This window comes from Oncorhynchus masou, chromosome 29 (genome assembly GCF_036934945.1).
Source record: "Oncorhynchus masou masou isolate Uvic2021 chromosome 29, UVic_Omas_1.1, whole genome shotgun sequence".
Lineage (NCBI taxonomy): Eukaryota > Metazoa > Chordata > Actinopteri > Salmoniformes > Salmonidae > Oncorhynchus > Oncorhynchus masou.
Window position 1 is genome coordinate 51772484 of NC_088240.1, and position 25259 is coordinate 51797742.

At 42.5% G+C, this 25259-nt stretch overlaps 1 protein-coding gene across 5 annotated transcripts in view; it reads right to left on the reverse strand.

The window, feature by feature from the left end:
- ptprub (protein tyrosine phosphatase receptor type Ub) overlaps nt 1–25259 on the reverse strand; it is a 374285-nt gene that overhangs the window by 31096 nt on the left and 317930 nt on the right. For 3 of the 5 annotated variants that reach the window (XM_064945224.1, XM_064945226.1, XM_064945223.1), the window contains 6 exons: nt 19618–19694; nt 13853–13889; nt 13199–13296; nt 10807–10923; nt 560–714; nt 44–179 (listed from right to left, as the gene is read on the reverse strand). In XM_064945224.1, the coding sequence (XP_064801296.1) occupies nt 44–179; nt 560–714; nt 10807–10923; nt 13199–13296; nt 13853–13889; nt 19618–19694 (620 nt within the window). The remainder of the gene's footprint in view (nt 1–43; nt 180–559; nt 715–10806; nt 10924–13198; nt 13297–13852; nt 13890–19617; nt 19695–25259) is intronic. The other 2 variants (XM_064945228.1, XM_064945225.1) reach the window with 1 other exon arrangement.

Below are 25259 nucleotides of genomic sequence, written 5' to 3' on the forward strand. Positions count from 1 at the left end.
CGGGAGAGAAATATCATTATGTACTGTAGACCAGCCCATTCACCTCTGTCTGGATCATGTTAATGCGTCGTGAGCACAGGGTTTTGACACAGTTGTAGATGTCCACCACGCCCTCACACTCGGCCATGTCCAGCATGACGTCCAGCACGATGTAGCAGCCTGTGCGGCCCGCCCCCACACTGACACAGGGAGAACAGCATGTCACTCTCACTGAACTCTGACCCTTTAGAACAAGCCTTCACATACAATACTGTAATAATAGTGTACAGATAAGGGTCGAAAAGCAACTCTTGGCTCTCTCTTTCTTTGGGTGACATGAAAATAATAGAATCAGGGCTAGGGATGGATGCAATTCCCCTATACAAGGCTTCAACCACAGCAGGTAAAACTGGCTGATATAGCGTCCTGCTCATAAAATAAAACTAATTAAAATTATGTCATTTCAAACAGTTTTGCCCACTGGGACTAAGCTTTAAAAACAAAGTAGTAACGGTTACATGAGTATCGACAGCTTGCAGGAAGTGGTGTACTGCAGTGTGCATTGATTGGAGGCTGGTACCTGCAGTGGACGACCACGGGTCCGGCATCAGGGGGAGTGGATGCTTTGACCCGCCGTATGAAGGCCAGCAGGCCTGTGGCGTGGTAGGGAACCCCATGCTCCGGCCAGGACGTGAAGTGGAACTGACGCACCTCGTGTTTAGCTGAGTAGCCCCTCTGGAAATACAACATCAGAATAATAAAAAGATTAGATGAGTTACAGAGCCTTCAGAAAATATTCATAACCCTTGACATTTTGTTGTATTACAGCCTGAATTCAAATGGATAAAAAATGTTTTTTCCCTCACCCATCTACACACAATACCCCATAATGACAAAGTGAAAACCTGATTTTAGAAATGTTAGAAAATGTATTGAAAATCAAAAACAGATATCTAATTTACATAAGTATTCACACCCATGAGATATTACAGCTATGAGTCTTTCTGGTTAAGCTTCTAAGAGCTTTGAACACTCGGATTGTGCAAAATGTTGTCCATTATTCTTTTCAAAATTCTTTAAGCGCTGTCAAATTTGTTGTTGATCATTGCTAGACAACCATTTCAGGTCTTGCCATATATTTTCAAGTAGATTTATATCAAAATTGTAACTCTGCTACTCAGGAACTTTCACTATGTTGTTGGTTAGCAACTCCAGTATAGATTTGGCCTTGTATTTTAGGTTTGTATTCCAAGGCATAGAAGGTATTGGAGTGGCCATCACAAAGCCCTGACCTCAACCCTATGGAAAATTTGTGGGCAGAACTGAAAACGCATGTGCGAGCAAGGAGGCCTACAAACCTGACTCAGTTACACCTGCTCTGTCAGGAGGAGGGACAAAATTCAGCCAAGTTATGGTGGGAAGCTTGTGGAATGCTACCCGAAATATTTGACCCAAGTTAAACAACTTAAAGGCAATGCTAGTAAATACTAATTGAGTGTATGTAAACTCCTGACCCACTGGGAATGTGATGAAAGAAATAAAAGCTAAAATAAATCATTCTCTCTCCTATTATTCTGACATTTCAAATTCTTAAAATAAAGTGGTGATCCTAACTGACCCAAGACAGGTCCCCGCTGTTCCATAAGGTGTTTTTTTAATCTGTTTTACGACAGTCACTTGATGTGGAATAGAGTTCCATGTAGTCATGGCTCTATCTAGTACTGTGTGCCTCCCATTGTCTGTTCTGGACTTGGGGACTGTGAAGAGACCACTTGTGGAATGGCTTGTAGGGAATGCATGGAATGTTTGAGCTGTACGCCAGTAGTTCAAACAGACAGCTTGGTGCATTCAACATGCACGTATTACTGAAGTCAGTCTCTTTTGTGGCACCTGACCACACGACTGAACAGTAGTGCTGTTAAGAAGGTAGAGCTATGGGACAGACTTCATTATGGGACAGACTTCTACCCGTTTTAGCTACCCTTGTGTCAATATGTTTTAGATACGGCAGTTTTACAATCCAAGGTTACTCCAAGCAGTTTAGTCACGTCCACTTGCTCAGTTTCCAAATGATTTATTACAAGGTTTAGTTGAAGTTTAGGGTTTAGTAAATTATTTGCTTTTAGTTATAGAAATATGTAGGACTAACTTATTCCTTTGCAACCCACTCTGAAAATAACTGGAGCTCTTTGTTAAGTGTTGCAGTCCTTTCAGTTGCTGTCGTAGCTGACATGTACAGTGTTGAGTCATCTTCATACAGTGGGGCAAAAAAGTATTTAGTCAGCCACCAATTGTGCAAGTTCTCCCACTTAAAAAGATGAGAGAGGCCTGTAATTTTCATCATAGGTACACTTCAACTATGACAGACAAGATGAGAAGAAAAGAAATACAGAAAATCACATTGTAGGATTTTTAATTAATTTATTTGCAAATTATGGTGGAAAATAAGTATTTGTTATTGACCAAATACTTATCTCAATACTTTGTTATATACCCTATATACCCTATCCAGCAGCACACTATGACCTATGACGTAAAAAACGTGTCTAACAAAACAGCACCCACAAGCATTTTATTATTCATTTCTCTCAGCCAATCAGTCATTTGTGTAAGTGCTGTGCTTGTTGAATGTCCTTCCCTATAAACTTGCTGAAAGTCTGGTAGTCTAGTGGTTAGAGCATTGGGCCAGTAACTGAAAGGTTGCTGGATCGAATCCCCGAGCTGACGAGGTAAAAATCTGTTGTTCTGCCCCTGAGCAAGGCTTTTAATCCACTATTTCTTGGGTGCTGAAGATGTGAATGTCGATTATGGCAGCCTCCCACACATTTCTGATTCAGAGGGGTTGGGTTAAATGTGGAGGACACATTTCAGTTGAATACATATTCAGTTCCCCTTGTCAATTTTTTTACTGTAAAATAGCATTGTACCTGGTCAAACAATTTTTTCCAAAAGTTTACTCAGGGTTGGTAACAGGCTGATTGGTCAGCCACTTGAGCCAGTAAAAGGGGACTTTGCTAGTCTTTGGTAGCGGAATTACTTTTGCTTCCCTGCAGGCTTGGATGCACACACTTTCTATTAGACTTAAATTGAAAATGTGGCAAATATGAGTGCCAATGTCATCCGCTATAATCCTCATATATTTTCCATTCGAGTTGTCAGACCCCGGTGGCTTGGAATTGTTGATCGAAAACAATAATTATTTCACCTCTTCCACACTCACTTTAAGGAATTCAAAATTACAATGCTTGTCTTTCATCATTTGGTCAGATATACTTGGATGTGTAGTGTCAGTAATATCATTCGGTTTTGTGATGAACGATGCATCTGATTTAATGAGCGGAGTTTGCTTTTTTCCCCAAAACTTCATTTTAATGTGCGCCAAAGCTTTTTACTATCAATATTCATGTTATTTATCTTTGTGTCATAGTGTAATTTATATTCTATTTAGTCACATGGTTTCTTAAATTTGCAACACGTTTGTCAATCGGTGGTGCAGCCAAATCTATTTGCCATTCCTTTTGCCTCCTCCTTCTCAACCTTCTATTCCTCATCATTCCAAGGGGATTTAACCGTTTTTACAGTCATTTTCTTAATGGGTGCATGCTTATTAGTAACTGGAATAAGCAATTTCATAAACAAGTCAAGTGCAGTGTCTGTTTGCTCCTCATTACACACCACGAACCAACAAATATTCTTCACATCAACAACATAGGAATCACTTCAAAACTTATTGTATGATCTCTTATACACGATATTATGTGGAATTTTGGTTTCCTAGATATGGCTACTATATTGTGATCACTACATCCAATGGATTTGGATACCGCTTTAAACCAAATTTCTGCAGAATTAGTAAAGATGTGATCAATGTTGATGATTTAATTCCTGTGCTGTTTGTAACTACCCTGGTAGGTTGACTGATACCCGTGAACCAGGTTAAAGGCACTGGTTACAGTGTGAAGCTTTTTCTTGAGTGGGTAGCTTGATGAAAGCCAGTCAATATTGAAATCGCTCATAAAATATACAGTGCCTTGCGAAAGTATTCGTTCCCCTTGAACTTTGCGACCTTTTGCCACATTTCAGGCTTCAAACATAAAGATATAAAACTGTATTTTTTTGTGAAGAATCAACAACAAGTGGGACACAATCATGAAGTGGAACGACATTTATTGTATATTTCAAACTTTTTTAACAAATCAAAAACTGAAAAATTGGGCGTGCAAAATTATTCAGCCCTCTTAAGTTAATACCTTATAGCGCCACCTTTTGCTGCGATTACAGCTGTAAGTCGCTTGGGGTATGTCTCTATCAGTTTTGCACATCGAGAGACTGACATTTTTTCCCATTCCTCCTTGAAAAACAGCTTGAGCTCAGTGAGGTTGGATGTAGAGCATTTGTGAACAGCAGTTTTCAGTTCTTTCCACAGATTCTCGATTGGATTCAGGTCTGGACTTTGACTTGGCCATTCTAACACCTGGATATGTTTATTTTTGAACCATTCCATTGTAGATTTTGCTTTATGTTTTGGATCATTGTCTTGTTGGAAGACAAATCTCAGTCCCAGTATCAGGTCTTTTGCAGACTCCATCAGGTTTTCTTCCAGAATGGTCCTGTATTTGGCTCCATCCATCTTCCCATCAATTTTAACCATCTTCCCTGTCCCTGCTGAAGAAAAGCAGGCCCAAACCTGCCACCACCATGTTTGACAGTGGGTATGTTGTGTTCAGGGTGATGAGCTGTGTTGCTTTTACGCCAAACAGAACATTTTGCATTGTTGCCAAAAAAGTTCAATTTTGGTTTCATCTGACCAGAGCACCTTCTTCCACATGTTTGGTGTGTCTCCCAGGTGGCTTGTGGCAAACTTTAAATGACACTTTTTATGGATATCTTTAAGAAATGGCTTTCTTCTTGCCACTCTTCCATAAAGGCCAGATTTGTGCAATATACGACTGATTGTTGTCCTATGGACAGAGTCCCCCACCTCAGCTGTAGATCTCTGCAGTTCATCCAGAGTGATCATGGGCCTCTTGGCTGCCTCTTTGATCAGTCTTCTCCTTGTATGAGCTGAAGGTTTAGAGGGACGGCCAGGTCTTGGTAGATTTGCAGTGGTCTGATACTCCTTCCATTTCAATATTATCGCTTGCACAGTGCTCCTTGGGATGTTTAAAGCTTGGGAAATCTTTTTGTATCCATATCCAGCTTTAAACTTCTTCACAACAGTATATCGGACCTGCCTGGTGTGTTCCTTGTTCTTCATTATCACAGTGCAGGTGCATTTATACGGAGACTTGATTACACACAGGTGGATTGTATTTATCATCATTAGTCATTTAGGTCAACATTGGATCATTCATGAACTTCCGGAGAGAGTTTGCTGCACTGAAAGTAAAGGGGCTGAATAATTTTGCACGCCCAATTTTTCAGTTTTTGATTTGTTAAAAAAGTTTGAAATATCCAATAAATGTTGTTCCACTTCATGATTGTGTCCCACTTGTTGTTGATTCTTCACAAAAAAATACAGTTTTATATCTTTATGTTTGAAGCCTGAAATGTGGCAAAAGGTCACAAAGTTCAAGGGGGCCGAATACTTTCGCAAGGCACTGTACCTCTCTGTATCACATTCATTATCAAATATTTCACAGATGTTATACAAATACTGACTGTTAGCACATAGTGGTCTATAGCAGCTTCACACAAGAATGGGCTTTAGGTGAGGCAGATTAGCCTGTAGCAATATTACTTAATCAGTATTTAACATGAGATCCTCTCTAAGCTTTACAGGAATGTGGTTCTGAATATAAACATTCCTGGCATTTCTGTAAATGTTATAACCCTGTATTGCTCCCACTGTATCAAAGATATTATCCAAGTGTATCAGAGATAGAATATGTCATTCGTTACTAGCAAATTATTGATATCATGAACCTTGAATTTTAATTCTACATATGTTTACGTGGGCTAATTGTTTACTTGTTTTCAATGCTTTACTGGGAAGCTTAGCAGCAGTAGATGTGCACATGTTCTTTATGTTAGCGCAGGGTAAGCGCCACACAGTGAAAGTCCTACTAGGGCACATCATCTCAGTGCTAACAATATAAAACATGATTACTGCATACAATAGCTGTAGGATCAGCAGAGGCATTCAGGGCAGTAAGAGGGACATAAATTAGGTTATTCCAACGCCCCTGGTATAATTGTACATTTTCTGAAACCTTATGACAACTCAGCATCACAATGGTAGAGATTAACTGAGCTGGGCATGGGTCATTGATAAGTCAGTCTCAACGCCTTATAAGGAACCCAAACGATTTGGGTGGATCTCGTCCTCTATGTAAAACGTGTTTTGTTTCCAAAAGGTATCGAAATTGTCAACAAATGTTACATTGAGCTGCAATAATCACTTGGCCAGTTGTGAAGAGATACTGTCCAACTGAAATTGTCCTGCTGAAAGGTGAATTCATCTCCCAATGTCTGGTGGAAAACAGACAATAAGCTTTTCCTTTAGGATTTTGCCTGTGCTTAGCGCCATTCCACTTATTTTTTTATCCTGAGAAACTCCCCAGTCCTTAACGATTACAGGCATACCCATAACATGCTGCAGCCAGCAATATGCTTGAACATATGAAGAGTGATACTCAGTAATGTGTTGTATAGCATTTGACCCCAACAGAACATTTTGTATTCTGAACAAAATGTTAATTGCTTTGTCACATGTTTACCTAATTACCTTAGTCATTAGAGATTCATGGATAGGGGGCTAAGCCTCTTTTAGGGGGGTCTGGGCATACTCCCCCAGGATTTTTTTTAAAGCCCCCAAAAATGTATTTTCATCAGGTATTTTAGAGTAACAACGGGTGTAAAATAATGTTATTTTTGGTCAAGGTTGGCTAAAAGTATACCAGTCTTAGTTTATGTTCAACACTGATCTAATATGACTTACTTAAATTCTATCCAAATAAAGAAATGAAAGTCCACACACACACAGAGAGACAGACAGAGAGACAGAGAGAGAGACACAGACAGACAGACAGAGAGACACAGACAGACAGAGAGACACAGACAGACAGACAGACAGAGAGACACAGACAGACAGAGAGAGAGACAGACAGACAGAGACAGACAGACAGAGACAGACAGACAGACAGACAGACAGACAGACAGACAGACAGACAGACAGACAGACATACTCAGACAGACAGACAGACAGACAGACAGACAGACAGACAGACAGACAGACAGACAGACAGACAGACAGACAGACAGACAGACAGACAGACAGAGACACATGCAGGTCATATTATACCATTAGAAAAAACAGTATCATCCACAATGGGGCAAAACTAAATTCAACTAATGAGCAAAATAAAATAAAAAGGAATTAGGAATAAAATCTGATAAAAATAGGAAGTTCCCAAACAAATAATACACCCTATATTACGCAACTGCTCCTTTCTGCTTCTCTCTTTTGATGTTTATTTTGTGGGTGGACGCATCAAAGTGTACCTCCTATTTTGAAAGGTGGCAAAGCGGTCAATGACACTATTGTTGCTTAGTGGCCCAAGCACTTTACCCTCAATGGACATGGCTGCAAGACCCCCCTAAAATAGGCTTAGCAACATCCCTGCTGTACAGACTTCCTTATTTTCACTCTGTCAATTAGGTTAGTATTGTGGAATAACTACAATGTTGTTGAAACATCCTCAGTTTTCTCCTATCACAGCCATTAAACTCTTTAACTCTTTTAAAATTGGGCCTCCCGGGTGGCGCAGTGGTTAAGGGCGCTGTACTCCAGCACCAGCTGTTCCACCAGAGACTCTGGGTTCGCGCCCAGGCTCTGTCGTAACCATCCGCGATCGGGTGGTCCATGGGGCGACGCACAATATGCATAGCGTCGTCCGGGTTAGGCCGGTAGGGATATCCTTGTCTCATCAGCGACTCCTGTGGCGGGCCGGGCACAGTGAAACCAAGGAAGCTAGGTGCACGGTATTTCCTCCGACACATTGGTGTGGCTGACTTCCGGGATGGATGCGCGCTGTGTAAAGAATCTGTGCGGCTTGGTTGGGTTGTGTATCGGAGGACGCATGACTCTCAACCTTCGTCTCTCTCAAGCCTGTACGGGAGTTGTAGCGATGAGACAAGATAGTAGCTACTAACAATTGGATAACACAAAATTGGGGAGATACAGGGGGTAAAATTAAAATAAAATAAAAAAAATAAAAAACTCTTCAAATTACCATTGGCATCATGGTGGAACTGCATGGTTTCCTTCCTCTCTGGCAACTGAGTTAGGGAGGACACCTGCATCTTTGTAGTGACTGGATGTATTGATACACCATCTAAAGTGTAATTAATAACTTCACCCATGCTCAAAGGGATATTTAATGTCTGGTGCCCTTCTTTGCGAGGCATTGGAAAACCTCCCTGGTCTTTGTGGAAGAATCTGTGTTTGAAATTCACTGCTCGACTGAGGGACATGACAGATAATTGTATGTGTTGGGTACAGAGACGAGGCAGTCATTCAAAACCATGTTAAACACTATTATTGCACAGAGAGTGAATCCATGCAATGTAAACTCAGCAAAAAAAGAAGTCCCTTTTTCAGGACCCTGTCTTTCAAAGATAATTCATAAAAATCGAAATAACTAAACATATCTTCATTGTGAAGGCTTTAAATACTGTTTCCCATGCTTGTTCAATGAACCATAAACAATAAATGAACTCGCACCTGTGGAACAGTCGTTAAGTCATTAACAGCTTACAGACGGTAGGCAATTAATGTCACAGTTATGAAAACATAGGACACTAAAGAGGCCTTTCCACTGACTGTGAAAAACACCAAAAGAAAGATGCCCAGGGTCTGAGCTCATCTCTGTAAACGTGCCTTAGGCATGCTGCAAGGAGGCATAAGGACTGCAGATGTCACCAGGGAAATAAATTGCAACGTCCGTACTGTGAGACGCCTAAGACAGCGCTACAGGGAGACAGGAGGGACAGCTGATCGTCCTCGCAGTGGCAGACCACGTGCAACAACACCTACACAGGATCGGTACAGCCATACTGCTCGTTCTGTGCGTGATTTACTGCAAGACAGGAATGTCAGTGTTCTGCCATGGCCAGCAAAGAGCCCAGATCTCAATCCCATTGAGTACGTCTGGGACCTGTTGGATCAGAGGGTGAGGGCTAGGGCCATTCCCCCCAGAAATGCCCGGGAACCTGCAGGTGCCTTGGTGGAAGAGTCGGATAACATCTCGCAGCATGAACTGGCAAATCTGGTGCAGTCCATCAGGAGGGGATGCACTGCAGTACTTAATGCAGCTGGTGGCCACACCAGATACTGACTGTTACTTTTGTCCCCCCCTTTGTTCAGGGATACATTATTCCATTTCTGTTTGTCACATATCTGTGGAACTTGTTCAGTTTATGTCTCAGTTGTTGAATCTTGTTATGTTCATACAAATATTTACACGTTAAGTTTTCTGAAAATGAACGCAGTTGACAGTGAGAGTTTCCTTTTTGCTGAGTTTATTATGTGACTTGTTAAAAGTCCAGCATAGATCCAGCAACAAATTGACACTATTGTTGAGTACAGCTACAGTGAAGCATGGACTACATGGTCCTGTGGGACTGGAATCCCCATGTGTGTTTAACTCTCCACCATGGATGTAACATTAACTCCAGCTGCAATCTGACAGCCAGATCTAGGCTCTGTTACTCTGTGCTTGAGGAGGCTCGTGCTCAATGGGGAACTAGGCGGCAGACGCATCACTGTAATTTCCTCCTCTGAGCCGAGTTGACAAAGTAAAGAAAATATTTGGAGAGAGAGAGAGAGACCCCCCCCAAAAAATGTACTCAGAAGACGAGGCTCATTGAAAACAAACTGTCAACTTCTCCTAAAATCTCTGCTTGATAAGTGGCGTACAGTAGTGCTCCCACTGAGAGTGGCGGCAACAGTGAAACAATAATGCTGTGTTTGTGCAACTGTCAATCCGCAGAGTTGCTCTGAGCTGCTCCATGGATAAACCCTGGTGTTGATTGACAGGATGGTCCACTGAGAGCAACGAACACTTCAAGTGCAGGTGCTGTCATTGTAGAAGCAGCAGTGCCTCAGCGGTGTGGGAGAGAGGGGGGAGGTTTAAGTAGCTTGAGTTATTAAATCCTCTCACTGCAGGCATATTTAATCAGAGGGCCTTCGATGATCATCGTCTCTGAGTCACATCAGTCTGTACATCAGGAGCTGTTGTTTATTCTAATCTCTCTACATCGTATTTATGCATCATCAGGAAGCAAGACACTGTCTACTCAATTCAGCGTATGCCAACTGCTGCTGTCTCTGCAATGTTTACGAGTATTGGGAAGGAGACTGGTACAGGGGCCAACTCAGTAACAAAGGAGAGAAAAGAACCATAGAGCCAGATTATTATTTATTACTATCACCTCTCTCTAGTCAGAGACAGGCTGCTATTTGTCAGCTAAGTGCCTTTATCACAGAGTCAAATAGGGCTAAGGGAGCCATGTTCTCTGGGTAGGATGCATTCACAACAGAAGCACCTCATAATTGAGACAGATTGAATGCCGGTTCTGTTCAGTTGGACTGATAAACACCACAGACTCTTTAATCGACAACTGCCTGTAAATGCTGGCCGAAGAAACAATGCCATCATGGTATGTCTAAGCAGTGAAGCCATAAGAAACCAAAAATAAGGAAAGAATGAGGGAAAGATGCTTAGTAGTAGCTGGGATGTATAAGTAAAAGCCATGTGATATTGGTCTTAGACGTAGAATGACTCAATGTCAAAACATGTGCAGGCACAGAATGGTTGGACTTACCCTCTCCATGGCAAAAGTACGAACGGTGTACTCTGAAAGTGTTTCCATCTTCAGCAGTGTAATCTTGATGTCTCCATACATCTCACTGTCATCAGGCCAGTATTTACAGCATTTCACCTGGTCAACAGGGACAAATAACATTTGATCAAATGTGCTTACAATCACAAAAATGTGTTTGACCAACCAGTGTTCCTTGTTGGTGAATTATGCTACCTACTGCTCAGCATTAAATACATTTAAGGAAAGAAGACACAGAACAATTATACTTACATTCAGCTCCAACAAAATCAACCAGTTCTTCCATAGATAGAGGTGGTAATTATAGTAGTCTTTAATGATGGGGAACATAATATCTAGAACTGGGTCACCACTAATGTTTTCCATTAAGGCACAAAGGATTTAGTCATTTTTAATGCAGGTTAGATGTTATTTTGATTCAGCTGACAAACAATCCAGCGCTTGGAGGGAACAGCAAAGTTGATGTACTGATATTGATAGAAACATTTTGTCATCTTAACAACTATGTCTATGTTTATGATTTCAGAAGAAAAAGATGGGACTCTTACTATAGTATTTACATTCTGCTGGCGTTTCAATTGCTCTAACAATGATGTCTGTCTGAGCAAATAGAAAGGGACCTGAACAGAGTAGAGAAAATTGAATTGTGTCCCCTTTTGTGCTTATATATAATATATATGTATATATATATAATATATATATACAGTGCCTTGCGAAAGTATTCGGCCCGCTTGAACTTTGCAACCTTTTGCCACATTTCAGGCTTCAAACAAGGATATAAAACTGTATTTTTTTGTGAAGAATCAACAACAAGTGGGACACAATCATGAAGTGGAACAACATTTATTGGATATTTCAAACTTTTTTAACAAATCAAAAACTGAAAAATTGGGCGTGCAAAATTATTCAGCCCCTTTACTTTCAGTGCAGCAAACTCTCTCTGGAAGTTCAGTGAGGATCTCGGAATGAACCAATGTTGACCTAAATGACTAATGATGATAAATACAATCCACCTGTGTGTAATCAAGTCTCCGTATAAATGCACCTGCACTGTGATAGTCTCAGAGGTCCGTTAAAAGCGCAGAGAGCATCATGAAGAACAAGGAACACACCAGGCAGGTCAGAGATACTGTTGTGAAGAAGTTTAAAGCCGAATTTGGATACAAAAAGATTTCCCAAGCTTTAAACATCCCAAGGAGCACTGTGCAAGCAATAATATTGAAATGGAAGGAGTATCAGACCACTGCAAAGACTGATCAGAGATGCAGCCAAGAGGCCCATGATCACTCTGGATGAACTGCAGAGATCTACAGCTGAGGTGGGAGACTCTGTCCATAGGACACAATCAGTCGTATATTGCACAAATCTGGCCTTTATGGAAGAGTGGCAAGAAGAAAGCCATTTCTTAAAGATATCCATAAAAAGTGTCATTTAAAGTTTGCCACAAGCCACCTGGGAGACACACCAAACATGTGGAAGAAGGTGCTCTGGTCAGATGAAACCAAAATTGAACTTTTTTGGCAACAATGCAAAACGTTGTGTTTGGCGTAAAAGCAACACAGCTCATCACCCTGAACACAACATACCCACTGTCAAACATGGTGGTGGCAGGTTTGGGCCTGCTTTTCTTCAGCAGGGACAGGGAAGATGGTTAAAATTGATGGGAAGATGGATGGAGCCAAATACAGGACCATTCTGGAAGAAAACCTGATGGAGTCTGCAAAAGACCTGAGACTGGGACGGGATTTGTCTTCCAACAAGACAATGATCCAAAACATAAAGCAAAATCTACAATGGAATGGTTCAAAAATAAACATATCCAGGTGTTAGAATGGCCAAGTCAAAGTCCAGACCTGAATCCAATCGAGAATCTGTGGAAAGAACTGAAAACTGCTGTTCACAAATGCTCTCCATCCAACCTCACTGAGCACGAGCTGTTTTGCAAGGAGGAATGGGAAAAAAAATTCAGTCTCTCGATGTGCAAAACTGAGACATACCCCAAGCGACTTACAGCTGTAATCGCAGCAAAAGGTGGCGCTACAAAGTATTAACTTAAGGGGGCTGAATAATTTTGCACACCCAATTTTTCCATTTTTGTTTTGTTAAAAAAGTTTGAAATATACAATAAATGTCGTTCCACTTCATGATTGTGTCCCACTTGTTGTTGATTCTTCACAAAAAAATACAGTTTTATCTTTATGTTTGAAGCCTGAAATGTGGCAAAAGGTCGCAAAGTTCAAGGGGGCCGAATACTTTCGCAAGGCACTGTATATATAAGAAGTCTATGACTGGATGGATGGATGGCCGGCTAGATGGAAGCAATGGTGCTGGGGATAGGTGTGTATGAGGAGAGAGGTGTGAGTGTGAGACTCACCCTGCCTACCTCTACCAGTTTAGTGATCATGACGATGCTGAAGCAGTTCTCCTGCCACACCATCCTCCAGAAGTCATACACTGTCTCCTGTTTGGGCCCTATGGGACAGAAAGGTAAAACCACCACATCAACCATCTCAGTCAAAAACAGTTTGCTGTAAATACAAATTATCAATATGACTAGAGCCTGGATTGTTTCCTGACCACATGACCCGATACTACTGTACTAAGTCACTTTTCTTGGACACAGGATCAAGGTACATGCAGCTAGGTTATAAGTAGGGCCATAGAGGTTTTCCTGGTCAGGTCACATGCCCTACTATAATTAACGTTGTGCTGTACAGTGCTTCATGGCAGTGTTTATTGGTCTGTGCCAGCGAACAGTGGCTCAGTATGAGAAGTGACAGGTGAAACAGATCACGAGTCTCTCTCTCTCTCTCTCTCTCTACTAGGAGAGGGTTTAACTGATGCTAGGGTGTGTATCTACAAAATCCAAATATGCACGCACCCAAAAAGGAAACTGATGTATACACGAGCATGATGTGTCACTGTTGCTAGATCCTACGTGGAAGTTCATTGGGTAGGTTGGTCAACCTCGAATTATCACACAAAAACACACACAAGCACCCAACTCCAGACATAGCGGAATACTCACCCTGAGTGGCTATGAAGTGGTTGGATCGATGGTAGCCCTGAAAAAGAGAACAGGGATGACATGCTGAGTAAGCTATCTGTGCCTCAGACAGCGCTTTCTCCCCTTCTCCCGCCTCCTTCTCCTCTCTCCCTCCCTCTTTTCTAGCACGGATCACCCTTCCTTCTCACTACTGTCCAATTCCCTCAGTAACATCATGTTTCCTGTCATTCCAACACCATTCACAACAATTCCAGAGAGAATATGGTGTGCCGTCAGACACCCAAGTATGCCCACAGTTTGGTGTGCATGCTAAATAACCCCTCCTAAAAGCACAACTAATTATGACGCCTGAGAAAAAGAGTTCCATCGCATGTCAGGCTTTACCTAAAAGCTGTCATCAACTTCTAAAAGCATGTGCAAATCCCCCCACACAGACGTCACAACAAACATGGTTACGATATAACAGAATGAGACAACACAAAACTGTGTTTGGCATTGAGAGAGATGACTGTAGTCCCAGAGTGATTCAGAACATCCACTTTGCCCATCGAAATGATGCTTTTCAGGATACTACGCTACGTTTAAGTCCCATAAAAATAGCAATTGGATTTCATTATTCAACACAATGCACAAAATAATACATTCTCCTTGTATTATCACAGTTGGTTTACTGCTCCAAAATACAGATTTTTTTTTCACGTTTTAGCACATTTTGCACAATTATAAAAAAAATTGCAATGGGATGTAGAGGAAATTGTACAGTTTTAAAGCAAATTTACTGTAATTCAACACATTTAGCCATTGGGCGGAGAGAAAAAAATTAACCGTTTTACAGATAATCTCCTGCAATTGTACACATGTTGCAATAGGATGGTGAGAAATATTAGCAGTGAGACTGACTAACAAAATCAATGGAGAAAGGTAATTCAACCACGATAACAAGTTTAGATAGCTGGCTGCTAAACTAACTTAATGATCTACAACATTTTAGCTGACATGGGCTAATTGACTTACTATCAGTGACTGAGATAACGAGAATAAACTGCTGATGCACAACTTAATTTTGAAAATGTGTATTCTACTTTTCTAACTCGCAACAGTAAGTTGAGACCAGCTTTTGTGTGTGTGTGTGTGTGTGTGTGTGTGTGTGTGTGTGTGTGTGTGTGTGTGTGTGTGTGTGTGTGTGTGTGTGTGTGTGTGTGTGTGTGTATGGGGAGGGGTATCTAGATGCAGTGGAGTGCAGTGGTGTTCAACCAAAAGAGGAAAAAGCAACGTTGAAAAAAAGGGGGATTCACAAAATATACGTGACTCGCTTCAGGAACCTAGGTGTTTGTAGTGCATCACTACTTCACAATTTTTATTTTATTTTATTTTAAATCTAACACTGCTTTTTTGAACGATATCAAAGTGTTGATCTCCACTTTCTGGAGGTCCGAGTTCTGAAATCAGTGGAATGCCCGGGGGAATTAGAGTATGATAGCTAAGGAGATGGAGAACATTCTGGCCTTTGACTGCAAATAAGCAAAGGGAGTCGAAAAGAGAACACACAGAAAGCAGTTTAAAACATCTGTCTCCGTATTACATCTTCAAACTAAGGGCAACCATGGCATCCATGACAGAGGAAGAAGCATCCATCCATGTATATTATCCATCCATGTAAGATAGTCTAGCTAGCTTCATTTTCAGATATTACGTGTTTCTAATTTTGTTAGAAAGTTTTCATTTTTTAATTTCAAGTTAAAGCGTACTGTTAGCTAGCAAGCTAACATAAGCTGGCTGGCTTGCTAGCAAACGCTACGTTTATGATCTGTGTAGTAATATTATTCGTATCTCAGAGCCATTTGCTTTGATAGTTATAGTCTAATGTTAACAAGCTAACATTGAACCTGGTTGGTTAGCTACCTGCAGATTCATACAGGGTAATGTTATGAGTTGGGATTATGGTTCATTGTTTAGCTAGCTAGCTACATGTCTAAACAAAAGACTACTACGCAAGTAACCATTTCAATAGAACGTTCATGATGTCACTGCGACAATTGTCGATACTCGTAGCTGGTAAATTCGCTCCGGCTATATACTCCGATTTCAGAGCTCCCCTTTTTCGCAAAAAAGCGTAATTCAATTGTTGCCAGCAGCGCAGTTAAAGTCACCAACGCTCTGGATAACAAAAAACAGTCTAACCAGCTCTGCTCGGGCGAGTAAAATGGTCTGAGTGAGCTGTTCTCTTTCTGGAAGTAGCTAGCAAGCTAGCCAATGTTAGCCAGTTAACTTGTGAGCTTGACTGCTGTTAGGTCAAAACACTCGGATCAACCCTACTCCTCGGGCAGAGCATCCAGTGAGCTCTCTGAAAGCTCAGAGAGCAAAACGCTCTGAATTTACGAACGGCCAATCTGACAACACTGAGTGTACGAACGCCCAGGGTGCACTCTGGCACTCCAGATTGAATTTATGAATACACCCATAGTATAAACCAGCCTTTAGTCTTGAAATCTTTGGATGTTTAGTACATGGCCTCACATGTGAATCCTTAAAGAGAAGGGTGGTGCTAAGTTTTAAGAGGGTGAGAACGATGTTGAATGGGTGTAAACAAAGAAGAGCTCTCCAGTAGGTTTACCAAAATATTCAAGTGCCATATTCTCAAAAGTGAGGTTACAAGCGTATCAACTTTCAAAGCAGAATTACTTTCCCATTGTTCCTCAACTGTACTGGATGATATACCATTTTCTAGCTCTGAGTGTCTACTTTTATCCAATGTAAAAAACACCAATTCAGGGCCTCCCGGGTTGTGCAGTGGTCTAGGGCACTGCATCGCAGTGCTTGCTGTGCCACCAGAGGCTCTTGGTTCGCGCCCAGGCTCAGTCACAGCTGGCCGCGACCGGGAGGTCCGTGGGGTGACGCACAATTGGCCTAGCGTCATCCAGGTTAGGGAGGGTTTGGCCGGTAGGGATATCCTTGTCTCATCACACACCAGAGACTCCTGTGGCGGGCAGGGCACAGAGCACACTAACTAAGGTCGCCAGGTGCACGGTGTTTCCTCCGACACATTGGTGCGGCTGGCTTCCAGGTTGGATGCGCACTGTGTTAAGAAGCAGTGCGGCTTGGTTGGGTTGTGTTTCGGAGGATGCATGACCCTCAACCTTAGTCTCCCCCGAGCCCGTACGGGAGTTGTAGCGATGAGACAAGATAGTAACTAACAATTACTAATTACTAACAATTACAGTTACTAACAATTGGATACCATGAAATTGGGGAGAAAAAGGGGTTAAAAAAAACACTAATTCAAATTTTTGCTACTTAACCCCGAATCGAGACGGTCGGTCACATTTATATTCATAGCCACAATGATTGCTCAGATGAAGTTGTACAACTTGAGTGCAGTGAGTCAACAGGAGACCATTTATATCAAACAGTGTTTATGGGTGACGATGCCGTAAAGAGGCAGAGGGACCACATCACTGTACAGTAGGCTATAAGAAGTAGTTTGTCAACAGAACATAACTCATTGTTACTTCCCCCTAGAAAGACAACCTGGCATCTGTTGTGTCACCCTCAAAAAAAAGTGCAGAAATGCAGGTATACGCATTGAAATGCAAAAGGGACAAGTGTGTAATGGAGATGAATGACTGTCACAGTGAATGGGTGCAGTGAGCCCAACTACCCACGATTCGCTGGGGCCCTGGGCAGCACAATCAGCATGTCCATGGCATTCACGCACTAGTCATAGTGGCAACCATAACCTCCTGATTTTTGACCTCATGTAAGCACAAGAAATATAATGACACAGGGACACTTGTCACATGCTGGAGATGACAGGGCATGCCAGTGGGTATGGTGACAATGACACAGCTCTATATGCTTACAGGTCACAAATACAATGGGCCACAAGGCAGTCTCGTCTTCAGCAGATATGGGAGCTCCTTCCAACATGCATTCCTCTTTACTTAGTGGTTGTCTTTTATTCAGATATGGTAGAGACAAACATCTAAGATTCAATGGCAGATAAAAGGAAAAGAGATGGCAACCCTCAGAGTTTCTTCACTCTGCTGCAATCTGAACATTGTGACACCTTGGAGCAGCTTGCTTTGTGCCAACTCTGAATCCAGGCTCCCAAACACTAGAGTGAAGAGTTTGAATTTTGAAGGAGGGATGTACTGCATGGGAAAGAGGGAAAAGAAATGGATGGCAGACAGAAGAAAGAGCAGTGAAGTACTTACTTCCCTGTTAATCCGAATCTACAGGGTCCAAAGTCGAGTAGGTGGGGAAGGTAGTAGAAAAAGAAGAGAGAAGAGATAGAAGCTAGTTAATGAAAGAAGATTGAGAAATCTAAGGAGTTAAAGGTTGCAGTCAGGAGGAGAACCTGTATAGAGAGGTGTGCTTGTTTACATACAGTATGTGAGACTGAGGGTGTGTTTTGTGTGTGCACGTACATTTGTTCATGCTGCCATGTGTGTGGAATTCTTTGGACGGTCTCCCTATTTAACAAATTAGAGGCTGTCATATAGCATTCACTTGCTGAGTGTGGTGATGGAAAATACTGCACTGTATGTACTACAACACATGACAAACAGGCAGCTGCCAAGCATGCATGCTGCCAAGCATGCACACACACACACACACACACACACACACACACACACACACACACACACACACACACACACACACACACACACACACACACACACACACACACACACACACACACACACACACACACACACACACACACACACACACACACACACACACACACAGCCAAGCGATGAGTGACAAAGAGATCAAATCAAATGCTAAAGAGAAAAACAATCTGAGAGCCCACTTCTTCAACCTCTGCTTTAACAAACAGAAAACACATTTCAGAGAGAGGCTAAACTTTTCCATGTAACCTCTGGTGAAATAGTAATGGGCTCTCCACAAGTACTCCCCTGTGGCAACGTATTCATCATTCAGGGCCAGGGCTAGCCTTGTCAGGGGCCAACTTGGCACTACAGCAGGCAGCACCCAAGCATTGAGTTGCATGTCTCTAATGATGCTTGGTCTCCCTATGCCCTGACACTAATTGGCACCCTCACAATGGCAGGAGTCAAAATAGGACAGCATTCTCAAGTGCCCTCTCTATGCTAATGAAGTCCCCTAAAAGCATTTCTCCTGCACAAGTCCACTCGCTCTCTATCTCTCCCGGCTAAACGATGTAAAAAGGAGTGCTTTCACCTTTCCGATGAGGCGTTTTAGACAAGTTTGTCTCTTATGATGGAATAATGTACATTCATGAGTGTACAGTCCAACAAATGGATGATGCATGTTGCTCTACGGGTGACACATTCTAGTTGATGCAGATGGAAACAAGAAGTACAGTGAAGTGAAGGTGAGCAGCCAAAGAGATCATGTCACAGAGCTGCTCCCCATCCATCTAGAGATTGAACAACATCAATCCAGTCTATTCAATGCAGAGTGATTGGGGGATTTTACAAAGGGCTTTACCTCCAGGACCTGGTATTATAAAATGAATTTATTGTCTATTAATAGCATTGGATAAGGGGTTGTAGAGGTAGTCACCAAACAGACATGACATCTGGCTAGAATGCCAAGAGGTGGAGTCTGGTGTTTCCAGGAACAGGAATAACCTCTCAGAGGTAAATCTGGGGTACCGGATTGCTTAGGGCAACACAAAATACTGTGAAATGGACGGTGGTTATTCAGAAAGGGATAAGTAATGACTTGATGAGTTTCCCAGTATAACACTGTGATTGGAAAGTATTCTGAGCAGAAAGGAAGGTAAGACTTACGTCTATGTAGTTGGCGTTGATGTAGTCAGAGTTGGGGTCTCCCAGGAGTGGGTGGAGCTTGACTCTGTGGCGGTCGTCTGGAATGGACACAATGGGAGAATCACATCTCAGCCATGTTTCCAATTACATTACAGTACGTCCACACCATATACAGCTCAATTAAAATAACACATCCATATATATTTTTTTACATTTTATAAAAATACCTATACATAAAATAACACATTTATTGTAGTAACTTGACAAGGAATGCCTACACGCATTTCAAAATTACTTTCAAGCTAAGAAATCTACAGCCATGTACACTCGGCTCCCGAGTGGCCCAGCGGTCTAACGCACTGCATCTCAGTGTATCTCTTGTAAATAAGAATTTGTTCTTAATAAATAAAAGGTTAAATAAAAAAATAAAAAATATAGACTGATAGACTTGTGGTGTTATTAGTTTTGGGACATCAGATAAGGACTGTCATATATATTTTGTTTGTTTACATTTACTGTAGCAGATGTTCTAAAGTGTCGTGAAGAAGAGAACACTGATGTGGTTTACTTGTTTAAGCTTATGTTTTTTCTTACATGGGGGATTGAAATTAATGGGGGTGAAGTGTTAAATTGTGGACACTATATGAATAATTACATGAATATGAATTGTACTTACCTGCAGTACAGTATGATTGCTATTCATGTGTGCATGGTTATTATTGGCATTGACCGTGACCTTTCCCCTTGGATGATGTCATTACCCCGAGTCGGATCTGTACAAACTCTACGACATGTGGGCTGTATCATTTAGCTGTGTTTGTACCGTTTGTACATTTAAATTATATAGATAGTTGATCTGGCACTCAGAACATGATTTCACGTTGTTTTCTACATCCTGATCCATGTTAGGCCACCAGATGTAAGATCTGGCTAAACATTCCATCCGGGATATGATTTGTGAACTGCCAGGGGGTATAACCACTCTGGACCCCCAGAGTATGCAGCCATCATGCACACTAAGCTCAGTTTTGTGCTTTGCATAAGGTCTCAGTCCATCATCCTCTATGACAGGAGGCAAACCTGGCATCTTTTTACTTGGGCCAGGATAGGATCCCAGTCAGCCCACTATTTGATCCGTTTGTCATTCACAGGTCAGTTTGACAATCTCTACAATCTCTAAATTGTCTCGGGAGGCACTACAGTTGTGGCGGGCATCTCTGGTAGCGGGAGACAGCTGAGCATGTCTGCGTTTGAATTGTCCTTCCCCGCTCTGTACACTATAGTGTATTCTTAAGCTGACAGTGTTAGGGCCCAGCACTGTATCCTTGCTGAAGCCATGGGAGGAATGCATCTTGATTCACTAAATAGGGTCATTAGTGGTTTGTGGTCAGTGCATATGGTGAAATGACAACCATAGCGGTACTGATGAAAGCGTTTCACAGCAAAGACTATTTGCCAGACCTTCCTTGTCTGACTGTGAATAACCCTTCTCAGCACTCGTCAGTGTGCTTGATGCAAATCCAATGGGTTTCTCTGACCTGTCCTCTATCTAAATGAGAGATTACTGCCCCAACACTTTAGGGCGAGGAGTCACATGACGTGATGATCGCTTTGTCTTGGTCAAAATGAACCAGCAGTTGTAGATTGTAGTAGCGCTTTCACTTCCTTGAAAGCTTTCTCTTATGCTGGCCCCCACTTCCATTTAGTCTTTGTGGAGCAGCTGATAAAGTGGAGCCAACACTGTTGACAGCTCAGGGAGGAACTTACCATAGTAGTTCACCATTCCCAGGAACGACCTGAGCTCAGACACGTTCTTGGGGTTTGGAGAATCCTTGATTACCCTGACTTTGTCCTCCATAGGACACAGACCCTGCACTGTGATCTTGTGACCTAGGTATGTCACACTCTGTGCATGGAATGTGCACTTCAGGCGCAGCCCTGCCTCGGAGAATCTCTTTAACACCTGGTCCAGATGGTGGAGTTGCCACTGTAACCAGGATGTCATCCAAGTACACTGCTACATGAGGGATCCCCTGCAGCAGACTGTCCTTTGTCCTCTGGAAAATGGCTGGACGTCACTCCCCGGAAACCAAGCGGTTGTTCCAGAACAAGCCTTTGTGCGTGTTGACTGTGACATACTCTTTTGAGACCTCGTCCAGGAGGAGCTGTTGGTAGGTGTGACTCATGTCAAGCTCATGCTTCCTGCAAGCGTCACGAACAGGTCCTCCACCTGCAGCAGCGGGTAAGCATCCAGCCTAGAGGCCCAGTTGATGGTGAGTGTGTAGTCCCCACATATGTGCACCATGCCGTCACTTTTCAGAACGGGAACGATTGGAGCTGCCCAACGGGAGAACTGAATGAGAGTAATGATGTCTATTTCCTGCAGCCGCTCCAACTCATCCTCAACTTTCTCTTTCATGGCGTAAGGCGTTGTCCTGGGATTGAAAAAGTGAGGCTTGGCCTGAGGATCCGTGAACAGCTTAACTGCAGTGTGCCCAGTTCATCTTTGAAAATCTCAGGGTAATTATGAATGACATCCTTAGTCACTTGTGTGTTTTTTCTCTCACCCCAGTTCAGTTGTATTTTAGTGAGCCAGTCATGCACTAGTAAACTAGGCCCATTCCCTGTCACCACCAGGAGCCGTGCTCTCGCTTCCTGATTGTTGTATGCAATGTCCACATCTAGAGCGCCCAGCAATGTTATGGTCTCCCCGGTGTACGTACGCAGTCTGATCCCTGCCGGTGTGAGGGCTGAAGCCTGTTTTGAGCCCCATAGTTCTCTGTAGGTCTCCTCACTGAAACCAGAGGCACCTGTGTCAACCTCCGTCCTCATCTGCTTTCCATCTACCTCCACTGTAGCAAAGACAGGCTCGGTGCACAGCTCACTCACATTAAACATGTTGTAGGACCAATGCTCGTCCTCCTCTGTGCTCTCTAAGTGATGCGCTGCTGACTGCAGCTTCTTAGTTGTGAACTTGCCCTGCCCAGTCTGCCCACCCTCTGGCTTGTTCCTAGGACCCCTGCATTTTTTTGCTTAATGTCCCCATTTGTTGCAATTGTGACAGAGTATCCTTGAACTTAGATGGTTTGCATAATGTGTTCCCCCACATCCGAAACATTCCACTTCTTTTCCCATTTTTCCTGCCACCTGATGCACTGCACAACTTCCACTTTCGGCCCTTTGAATATTTTTAGCATTACTAGCAGCCATCTCCATCTCTTGAGATAGTCCCAATAATCTTTTGAAAGTCAGTGTGGCTTCCCCCAGCAAATGGTACTGTCTGCTGTCCTCATTAATGCCACAGACTAATCTGTCACAGAGCACGTCCTCTAACATAGCCCCAAACTCACAATGTTCAGAGAGTTAACATAATTCAGTTAACAAACTGACCTGTTTTCCAAAAAAGGGCAATTGAACTTGTACCTATGGACAATCACTGAAGGCTTTGGAATGGGGTGAGTTTTAACGAGATCCAAAAAAGGAATTTCTCCCGGTCTCCGTGGTGTAGCCAAATTCCTCATTAGCTTGTAGGTTTTAGCCGCTCTACACTCAAGAGAATAAAGCGCCGTTTAGCCTAATCTGTAATTCCATTTACCAAGAAAAAGTGTTCCAACCTTTCCACATATTTTGTCCAGTCCTCGTTCTATTCCACAAACTCAGTGATAGTACCAAACATTGCCATGATAACGACAACTTGTCCTTGATCGTCACCATCGGTGTTTCCCTCCAGCGATGGCTGCTCTCCGTCACTCATTAGCTAGCTAGCTAGTTGACTCCCTCCACTGTTTCTTAGCTAGCTAGCACATTGATACATGCTGATACATGCTGATCAAGATTTATCCTCATCACCAAAAAGATGTAGTAACTTGACAAGGAATGCCTACACACATTTCAATATTACTTTCCTTTACTTTCAACCTAAGAAATGAAATGTGTACAGCCATATACAAACGGCACAAATACAGCCAAACGGTACAGCCCACTCAACATGTGGTAGAGTCGCATTGTACAGATCCGACTCGGGGTGGTGACATCATCCAAGGGAAAAGGTCACAGTCAATGGCAATAATATCCATGCACACATGAATAGCAATCATACTATACTGCAGGTAAGTATTAAATACATATTTAAATACATATAAAAAAATATTTCCACAATATAATATATACATATAAACACAACATGAAACAATTTCAAAGCCTTTACTGAGTTCATATATGGAAATCAGTCAATTGCAATAAATTCATTGGGCCCTAATCTATGGATTTCACATGACTGGGAATACAGATATGCATCTGTTGGTCAGAGATACCTTAACAAAATGTAGGGCCGTGGATCAGAAAACCAGTGTGACCACCATTTGCCTGTTGCAATGCAACACATCTCTTTCGCATAGAGTTGATCAGGCTGTTGATTGTGGCCTGGGGAATGTTGTCCCACTCCTCTTCAATGGCTGTGCGAAGTTACTGGTTATTGGCGGGAACTGGAAGAGGCTGTCCTACATGTCAATCCAGAGCATCCCAAACATGCTCAATGGGAAGACGTGTCTAGTGAGTATGCAGGCCATGGAAGAACTGGGACATTTTCAGCTTCCAGGAATTCTGTACAGATCCTTGCGAAATGGAGCCATACAAGTAATGGGGGTGGATGAATGGTACGACAAATGGGCCTCAGGATCTTCTCACGGTATCTCTGAGCATTCAAATTGTGATCGATAAAATACAAGTGTGTTCATTTTCCATAATTTATGCACGCCCATACCATAATCCAACCACCTCCATCGTGCACACGCTCTCTGCCATCTTCCCGGGACAGTTGAAACCAGGCTTCATCCATGAAGAGGACACTTCTCCAGCGTGCCAGTGGCCATCGAAGGCCATCAGAAATTCTTTGGTTGTGCAAACCCAAAGTTTCATCAGCTGTCCGTGTGGCTGGTCTCAGATAATCCTGCAAGTGAAGAAGCCGGATGTGAAGGTCCTTGGCTGGCATGGTTACACATGCTCTGTAGTTGAGGCCAGTTGGACGTACCACCAAAATTCTCTAAAACGATGTTGGAGGCAGCCAATTAACATTCAATTATCTGGAAACAGCTCGGTGGCTATTCCCGCAGTTAGCATGCCAATTGCACCCCCCTTAAAACTTGAGACAACTGTGGCATTGTGGTGTGTGACAAAACTGCACATTTTAGAGTGGCCTTTTATTGTACCCAGCACATGCAACACGTGTGTCATGATCATGCTGTTTAATCAGATTCTTGATATGCCACACCTGTCAGGTGGATGGATTATCTTGGCAAAGGAGAAATGGGATGTAAACAAATTTTTGCACAACATTCGAGAGAAATAAGCTTTTTGTGCGTATGGAAAATGTTTTGCCATAATTTATTTCAGCTCATGTCAACATGGGACCAACACTATGGAAATCAGTCAATTGAAATACGTAAATTAGGCCCTAGTCTATGGATTTTTGTCACACCCTGATCTGTTTCACCTGTCTTTGTGCTTGTCTCCGCCCCCCTCGAGGTGTCGCCCATCTTCCCCATTATCCCCAGTGTATTTATACCTGTGTTCTGTTTGTCTGTTGCCAGTTCTATTTGTTTCATCAATCCTACCAGCAGGTTTCCCCATGCTTCTGTCTTTCTCTAGTTCTCCCGGGTTTTGAC